The sequence below is a fragment of the Electrophorus electricus genome, chromosome 8 (genome assembly GCF_041902795.1).
Source record: "Electrophorus electricus isolate QZ-2024a chromosome 8, ASM4190279v1, whole genome shotgun sequence".
Lineage (NCBI taxonomy): Eukaryota > Metazoa > Chordata > Actinopteri > Gymnotiformes > Gymnotidae > Electrophorus > Electrophorus electricus.
Window position 1 is genome coordinate 24232400 of NC_137504.1, and position 9434 is coordinate 24241833.

General features: G+C 38.5%; 1 protein-coding gene across 2 annotated transcripts; it reads left to right on the forward strand.

The window, feature by feature from the left end:
* The first annotated feature begins 623 nt into the window (after positions 1-623).
* On the forward strand, positions 624-6955 carry LOC113570272 (C-type lectin domain family 10 member A-like). 2 transcript variants are annotated; one of them, XM_035526803.2, is made up of 14 exons: positions 624-807; positions 1093-1173; positions 1290-1397; positions 1906-2010; positions 2319-2423; positions 2922-3017; positions 3172-3282; positions 3803-3886; positions 4191-4256; positions 4892-4984; positions 5720-5785; positions 5903-6048; positions 6214-6323; positions 6679-6955. In XM_035526803.2, exons 1-14 carry the CDS (start codon positions 741-743, stop codon positions 6818-6820), a joined length of 1380 nt encoding a protein of 459 aa, XP_035382696.1. In that variant the 5' UTR covers positions 624-740; the 3' UTR covers positions 6821-6955. The 2 variants fall into 2 exon arrangements, with proteins under 2 accessions (XP_035382696.1, XP_081576283.1); XM_081720157.1 differs by lacking the exon at positions 4892-4984 and having other exon boundaries at positions 625-807.
* Positions 6956-9434: the final 2479 nt, after the last annotated feature.

The following is a 9434-nucleotide window of genomic DNA, read 5'->3' on the forward strand; positions in this document are numbered from 1 at the left end:
CCAAGTCAATTGTGATTAATAAAATCAAAATTAAGCAAACATTTTTTTCTTGTTTTCATTTGACAAAAATATTTTCTTGTTTTAATGTGACAGTACATACAGTCTATGTCCTTTATAAACAATCTGAGGTTTTTCTGTTAATGATACTTCCAGGAATATCAGTGTACAGTAATTTCACTGAAGAATCAACCAGCTCACATGAAAGGGGACATGAAAGTGCTTACCATGCTGTTCTGACAGAACAGCTCTGCATCAGGATATTATGACACTTCTGAAGGAGCTTGTGCAGAATCCAACATTCCTCATCATCTAGCAGGTATCACGTTGCTGTGTGGATTAGTTATAGTATATATATTAAAAAAAAACAGTCATGCCCCAAGTCAATTGTGATTAATAAAATCAAAATTAAGCAAACATTTTTTTCTTGTTTTCATTTGACAAAAATATTTTCTTGTTTTAATGTGACAGTACATACAGTCTATGTCCTTTATAAACAATCTGAGGTTTTTCTGTTAATGATACTTCCAGGAATATCAGTGTACAGTCATTTCACTGAAGAATCAACCAGCTTACATGAAAGGGGACATGAAAGTGCTTACCATGCTGTTCTGACAAAACAGCTCTGCATCAGGATATTATGACACTTCTGAAGGAGCTTGTGCAGAATCCAACATTCCTCATCATCTAGCAGGTATCACGTTGCTGTGTGGATTAGTTATAGTCCACGATCCCAGTGGATAATGGAGGAGTGCTCAGTAGGATACAGCAAAATGAACATGGACAATGGATGGAGAACATCATGGAAAGGTTTGATCTATTAGCATTTTGAACTTTGGAGGTTTTTGGCATTGACCATTGCGTGGCTTTGAGTGTGTGTATGAAATGGGGGAAGTGATTTAAGAATGTTGCACCTTTTTAACCTTGATCTGTTTTACATGGATCTCGCAAAGTTTCAGGTTAATAGACAATCACCTTTTTAAGCTTCTGCAAGGTTTTTGGCATTTATAAATGTTTGATTGTGCCGACATTGAACAGAATTGAAGGTAATGTGTGTGTAACCTTTAACCTTCGGTTAAACTTTGTTTTCTGCAGATCATGTACGTGGTAAATACAGTCTACTGGTGTCAGGGACAGTTGTCTTCTTTTTCCTGTTTGTTATGGTATTTGTCTTATGTGAGTTATTGGACATTTATCACAAATTACAAAATTTGACTAAGAGATTTCATTTGAAACTTACATATAAAATAATATTTTTAATATAATACATTTTTAAAATTTCTTGTTTAAAGTTGGTCATCAGGAGAGTAAATTTGCAGAATTGGAGAATTTCTTGAAAAGTCACAATTCTTCCACTAAGTCACTGAACTCTGACCTGGATGTCAAACTGCAAAGCACAGGTAGGTTTAAGCTCTTTGTGACATGCGGAGGCAAAGCAGGATGCGGGGACGAGCTTTGTCTAACACAACTAACGTTTATTTTACACAAAGATGACAATGTGGTTAGCGAACTAACCTGATTCAAACATCGACAACACCTATACTCAGACACAAGACTTATATACATGCACACTAACGACAGACAATAATGAGCAGGTGTGAAACACAGGGTGGGCATGGCATACAGGCAAACACATACACACAGGGAGACATTTGGGAGGGGCCGTACTGTGACACTCTTAAAACCCAGAGCTTAAACTTCTATAACACTAGAACCTCTTTCAAAAATCCATTGGAATTCACCCAAAATATTCAAAATAATAGAAATTTTATCCTTTTGTGTAAAAAGATGATTGCTGAGCTAAAAGCTCTTAATTCTGGTGATCAGGGGTTACAAAGGTCTGCTTGCTAGTGAGCGTAGGGAACTAAGAATTGGCAGAATCAGTGCTGGTTGTGCTCTTTGATGTAGGTACTGACCTGAGAAATAAAATGTCAGAACTGGAGAAGTCGATGTCCAGCCTGAGCTCGTACATTGACATGTACACATCCAGAACACAAAATCTACTGAACAGTGGTAAGTGTCATATCAGAAACATATCAACTCAAAAAATGTTTAAAGTACAATTTTGTCTCAAATGATTTGATATGTGTTCATCATTTATATGTAGAAGTGGAACAAATTCTACTGTAGTACGTAGTTTGTTGACAAACAGGGTGTTTTGGATTCAGTATCTAAGAGCTCTTTAGAAAGAAAGTTAAGTCAGTTAAATCTGAAACATCCTATTTTTAGGAAATGTATATATTAAAAGATAAATAGATATTATTTTTCTGTGCAACTGGTTACTCTGATTGTGGGTAATTTCTGATATGTGTTACTGATAGGACCCCAGATGAAGACGTTATCTGATATACAAACTTTAATTAATAATCTCGGCTCCTCGCTTGGGTCACTATTCTCTAAATTGGAGAACATGCTGCAGGATACAAGTAAGACTTCCCAATCACACCCCTTAGATTACAGTCCTTTAAAGAGTAGTATAGAAAACAGGAAGTTTGGGAATGTTTTGGCGGTTGACTTTAATTGTCTGCTATGCAGAAGTGGCAGGACTGATTGATGGTAAATAACATATGGCCATTAAATGAATAATGTGTGAAAGTTTGATTTAATTAATTTGATTTTGATTAATGTAAAATTGTTACTGCTTGGAAATTGTGGGATATTTTGTACTTTTACAAAATGTGGGATAAAAAATTGTAATTAATAATTAGTAATGAGTAATAAGCAGGAAGAAAGAAATTTTACAACAAATACAATAAATGTTATACATATATATTGTAGGGTATTAATACTAATACAGAATAATTCGGTTTGAAATTAATCTGCAGGCCATTTTTAGCAAGTATTAATTAGTGAATGGTATCTTGGTAGGAGTTAGAATTGAACATTGCACTTGATAAACTCTTGTGTGCTCTTGATGTTTACAGCTAGCCAACAAGAAACCCAGAATACAAAAGTGAAGACTCTCCTGGAGAGTTTGAATTCTTCTGTGTCAGAACTGGCAACCAAACTACAGAATACCAGTCAGTAAACATTTTTGTTAAGAAACATTAAAGAAAAACATTAAATAGCTGTGGTGTATGTACTTTAAGTCTCCTATTACATATTATACATTTCAGTGTAATTTCAGTTTTATTCTCAATGTTTGTGTGAAGGTTTTCTGACTTTTGTTTGCAGTTGTACATCAGGATAAGAAACTGACTGATGTTGATAGTTCACTGGCTAATCTGAATTCATCTTTGGCTTCTTTTACATCTCAACTAAAGAATCAACTAACAGAGGCCACGGGTGAGACACAGGTTTCGCTCGCATCATCAGATTTCCACATGAACCCATCTGTTTACATTGGATATGGACAGTATGATATTAATCACAAGCTGAATGCTTAATTTAAAACCTAAATTCAAAACATTCAAAAGATTATAAGAAAATCCATAAAAGGAAACATTAAAAAAAACAACAAAACATATGTTAGTTATTTGGTCATTTCAAGTTCAAGTTTGGTTTATTTGTCACATACATAGTCATACACAGTATAACTCGCAGTGAAATGGTTGAGAGTGCTCTGTCCAAACTGAGGAAAAGAAAACAGGGGTGCATAGAGAAATATAGATAATCTATATATGTGAAATATATATATATGCAAAGAGAAATATATATATTCTATGTATGTACAAAATATATTAACAATGTATGTACAATATATGTATATTATATGTATGTATTATATATATGTAATATATGTACATTTTCATATCTGTGTATGTACTCATGGAATCTTGCTGACTTTGAGTATCTCTTACTGAAGGGTATCAGAATGGGAAGGTGGAAAGTTATGTGTTGAATCTGACTACTTCTCTCGAAACTCTGGCGTCTCGGATAAAGAGCAATGGTGAGGAATGGTCCACGTTAAAACTGTCAGACTAGAGAGCATAAATGCAAGAAACAGCATATACATGGTGCAGGACTGTAAGCAACTGGGTTACAGAATATGATGTATGGAAAAACAAATTAAACACAAAACATCTACGGCTGGATAGACAACAACAGTTGTAAAATAAAAATTTCAGATGCAAGAAATTTTACAAGGTCACTTTCTGAGTGCAGTTTAGATAACAGAGTGGGTCAACTGCTTAGAGTTGAACTGGTTTTTCTTGCTGTTAGCCTGATCTGTGTTCATCCTTTCCCATATTCAGATGAAGGCATGATGACTGTTCTAAGTGATGTGAAGTCTGAGTTGCAGAGCATGAATCAGTCAGCAGGTAGGAGCTTTTTCTACAACAGCTTGTTCAAACCACCACCTCTTCCACCTGCTTCACCAGTGGACCTTAACGCAGGGCCCTGGGGCAGAGACCCTAGCTATGCTCAGTCAAGCAGGCCAATTTTTCCCCCTCACCACATAACCTGTATTTTTGTCAGAGATGAACCAGTAAATCCTGCCACTGACCACCAGAGGTCCTTGTCTCCTGAGTTCAGAACATTCCTATGGTCACTAAACATACTCAACTGTTTCCATCCTCCCATTAGTCCGCTGTGTCAGACCCATGTGAGCATCCAAACATCGTGACGTATTGCCAGTCCACTCAAGTCTGCATACCAAACCGTTGGTTTCTCGAGCTCCAACTGTGTATGACCCTCCATCTGTGGATGGATTTGTCTTGCCCTTTATTACTCCTCTTATTGTGTTTCTACCTCTCATCCCTTGCCTGCCTGGGTTTCGGCATACAACTTTAATAAACCTTGGCAGTTCTGATTTGGGACATATTTGTTTCCTCCCAAAAAATAAAGTAATTTAATTATTTATTGAAGTCCATTAGCTAAAGAGAGGATTATTTACATTAGATATTTATGCTTATCATGTTTATAGTAACATTTTTCATTTATACCTCTATCCAAGAATCCCAAAATAGGATGTTGACGGTGGTGCAGGCCTCTGTGTTAAACCTGCCTTCATCCATGGAGTCCCTCTCCTCCAACCTCCAGAACACTGGTGAGATAAAACAACCTCCAGCACACATTTTTGTTTTTATATAAGGGCCTATTTTAGACTGATGTACCAGACAAGGTGTTTCCCATTGTCATGGTTTTTCCCTCCCTAGCATCCTTGTCTCCATGGCTACCCTGTCTCATGTCTTTGTTTTGCTTTACTTCTTTGTTCTGTTTGTTTCGCCCCTTGCATGGTTTTCCCCTCATCATTAGTTTCATTGGTTCCTTGTTTCCCCTCATTTAGATGTATATTTGAGCCCTGTGTTTGTTCAGTCTTGTCGCTGATTATTGTTCTAATGTTTCTTGTGCAGGCCTTTGTAGTGTTTTATTACTCTTGTTGTGTTTCTGTTGGTAAGCTGGTTCTCTGTTCCTGTTTGTCTGTGACAATATGTATCCTTGTTCTGCGCACGTTGGTTTTTTTGACCCTGGACTGTGAATCTGATATGGATTCTGAAATTTGCCTTTAATAAATCTCACTCATATGCATCTGCCTCATGTTTGTGCCGCATTATACCTATATGTCAAATACTGTACAGATGTGTGTGCATGCGTGCACATGTGTGTATTTATATATGATTGCATGTTACATACTGAAAAACAAACAAAATAATCAAATCCCAGATTTGATCATTCATACAATGAATAAATATACAATTCATGCTCTGCATAGTTTCAATTACTTGTCCTTTAATGCATCAGCATACCTTTAGCTTGATGTGTCTATTTCCTTTTTCCACAGTTCAGGGAATGATTGCTGCTCTGAACGATGTGAAGTCTAAACTGGAGAGCAAAGGTAGCACAGCAGGTAACAACAACTCCCACAGCGAGTGCTACACTGAGACGTGCCATGCAACGTTGGGAGACTGCTATGACTGACAGCACAAGCCTCACCTCTCTGTTTCTTTCTCACTCCCCCATGCAGCACAGTCTAGCTGTAAGCCTGACTGGATATCATATCACTCCCGGTGCTACCTGTTTTCCCGTGACACCCTGAATTGGCACCAGGCACGAGATTACTGCAGGAGCCAGAAAGCCATGCTGGTCAAACTGGAAACGGAGGAGGAATGGGTGAGTCACACACACACTTTAACATGCACATCCAAGCGCACACACACTCCTACTCTTTACTTAGTATCTATAAATACTGTATCAATTGCCTTGTCTCACTGTCTCTAATTGTTTGTTCTTTGTGCTCTGTCAACCTTTCTCGTGCTCTCTGCCTTGTATCTTTAGGAATTTGTAAGTGAAAAAACTATGATGCAGAATTACTGGGTGGGTCTCACAGATGAAATCACAGGCCAGTGGAGATGGGATGATGGAACAACTTTCCCTGTCATTGAACCGTGAGGGTTTTTTTTTTGTTAACAGCTTTCTAGGTCTGGCAATGTTAAGTTACTCTGCTATTGCTGAGCCAAGCACAAAGCTATGTAAATACAATACATGAATGAAATAACAGACTCTGTCAGAGTAGAGCAATGGGAAACTGGTGGGCTTAGTTTCCCAAACTGAGTGAGCATTATCTGATCTGTCAAATACACAAAATGTTAGCTCTACCTTTCTCTCAAGCTTTGACTGTTTTAATACATAAAGGGCGTGTGTGTGTGTGTGTGTGTGTGTGTGTGTGTGTGTGTGATACATCTGTATGTAATGGTGTGTTAAGTAGCATACAATATACTGAGTGGTTTGTGTCTTTTGCAGTCATTGGAGCCCTGACCAGCCAGATGACTGGAAGGAGCACGGTTTTGGAGAAGGAGGAGAGGATTGTGGACATTTTGGATGGGATCTGAAGCTAAATGACAACCACTGCTCTGTTAAAATGAAGTTTATCTGCTTTGCATAAATTAAGCAGCTCTGAAAAGACCAATGAGTGGGAGTTCATGGACACCAAATATTAAACAAAATGTTTTTGTAGATCATAGTGAGTGTAGTAACAGTCATTCTGTAATTGTGAACAAAATATAACCTTTTACTGGCTTATATGTGTAACGTTGCTGGCCCGAGTGCCGCAGAGTACGGGGCAGAAAGCATAGACTTCCTCGATGGTGCAAGACGTATATCAACATTACACATATACGACATAGGTGGCACTCACACATAACACTTACAGTACACATGATTACACTTAACATTAAATGAAGAACACATACACTTTAACAAGGGACTACACAAACTAACGTTACGGCTACAGACATAGACATGAACACAAACATAGCGACAATGACCAACAAGGGAGCACACTGACAGGGGTTTAAATGCAGACAAACACTTAACACTAAACCCCATGCAGGTGTGTGCTATCCCAGGCATGGTTATGAATAATACACACGTAAGTCCCCCCTCACGCAGCCGCCATACCATGTGACTCGTGGGGGGAAGAGCCTTCCGTAACAATATGATTAAGGAGATGAGTGTGAAGACCTGACAGTCACATGTATGAATATGAATTAATTTTTCAGGTTTTGTTAGAAGGAACGGGTCCAAGAGCCCTTGCTTAATGGAGTCCCTCAGAAAATGGGATGAATGTGTTTGCCACACAAGTTTTATATAAGTAGAGGTTGGTTCAGGAACCCTCAACTGTGCCACCTAAATATCTGCCAACTAGGTGTTCAAAAGAAAAGAGTCTCTGAGCCATGGAGATTAACAGGAGTTAGTATAGAAATTATTGAACAAAAACACTGACATTTCTGACATGTAGGTTCAACTCAGGTGTTCATTGCAAGTTCTTTTCAAACCTCTCTAACAAAGATAAATTACAAGCAATGTCAATAGCAAAATAAGTATTTCCTCTTGGCATTATGTAGCATGGCCAGATCAAGAAATCATTAAGATTTTTGCTGTGGGTGGGTGTGACTAGTTCACTAGACACATCAGTGCAAAACCTGTCCAAACTGTTCGCATAGTCTAAGCTTACCACATTTTCATGTTGGGATGAATGCATAAACTGAAAGAATCTGAAAACATTGCTGTGCCTTCTAAACATGTAACAAACTATAAAATAAAAGAATATTTCTAAAACTAAATCAAACAAATCTTTTCTGAAATTAAATTGAATTTCACAAGTAAATAGGAAACACTGATTGCAATAAAAGACGAAAAGTGTTAACAGTTAAGTGGCTTAAGTGGTTTATAAGTGCCCTGTAATTTGAAGGACCATGAAAACATTATTGTGGTAATACGTAGATACTGATAGATCTGGTATGTGTCATGATCAGTCCCTCCCAGTTTCCGTGTTCCGTGTGTTTTCCCTGTCTTGTGTTTTTTAGTTCCGTTCCATAGTTTTGTTTTCTCTGCCCCTTGTTTGATTTTCAACACCTGTCCCTCGTTTAGTTGATTGTATTTAAACCCTGCCTTGTTCCCTTAGTTTTTGCTGTTCTTTGTGCATGTTTCTTGACTCTGTGCATGCATATAATTTTGAATCATTGTGTTTGTTAAGTTTGTACTCCGTGCCTTTGTGTTTCTTAGCCCTGGGTTTTCCTAGCGTCTTGTTATAGCCTGATAGCCTGATACTCCTGTTTGGCTTTGTTTATCCTATATCTTGTTTATCCTAGCCCTTGTTTTGTAATCCTGTATCCCCATACTCTCCGTGTTGGCTCTGAGCTGTGGCAGTCTCACAAACTGTAAATACAAAGACCAAATGCTTTATGTCAGTTAAAACCTTGCCAGAGACTCTTAACTTTATAATATTCATATTATTCAACAACAAAAAAACAAACAAACAAAAAAAGCTAGCAAGCACAAAGCTGCTGTGTTCATTGTGACTATTTTTTCCCATTGTGACTTCTGTGTCCATGGTGACTATGTTTTGGAGGACTGGAACACACATGTGGACCAGCATCCAGACTCAGGGGCTGTCAGATGCTGAGAGAGCGGGACAATTCAGGCTGTCTGTAGCAGATGCTGAAAGAGCGGGACAATTCAGGCTGTCTGTAGCAGATGCTGAAAGAGCGGGACAATTCAGGCTGTCTGTAGCAGATGTTGAGAGAGTGAGACACTTCAGGCTGTCTGTAGCAGATGTTGAGAGAGTGAGACACTTCAGGCTGTCAGGAGCAAATGTTGAGAGAGTGAGACACTTCAGGCTATCTGTAGCAGATGCTGAGAGAGTGAGACACTTCAGGCTGTCTGTAGCAGATGTTGAGAGAGTGAGACACTTCAGGCTGTCAGGAGCAAATGTTGAGAGAGTGAGACACTTCAGGCTGTCAGGAGCAAATGTTGAGAGAGTGAGACACTTCAGGCTGTCTGTAGCAGATGCTGAGAGAGTGAGACACTTCAGGCTGTCTGTAGCAGATGTTGAGAGAGTGAGACACTTCAGGCTGTCAGGAGCAAATGTTGAGAGAGTGAGACACTTCAGGCTGTCAGGAGCAAATGTTGAGAGAGTGAGACACTTCAGGCTGTCTGTAGCAGATATTGAGAGAGTGAGACACTTCAGGCTGTCTGTAGCAGATATTGAGAGAGTG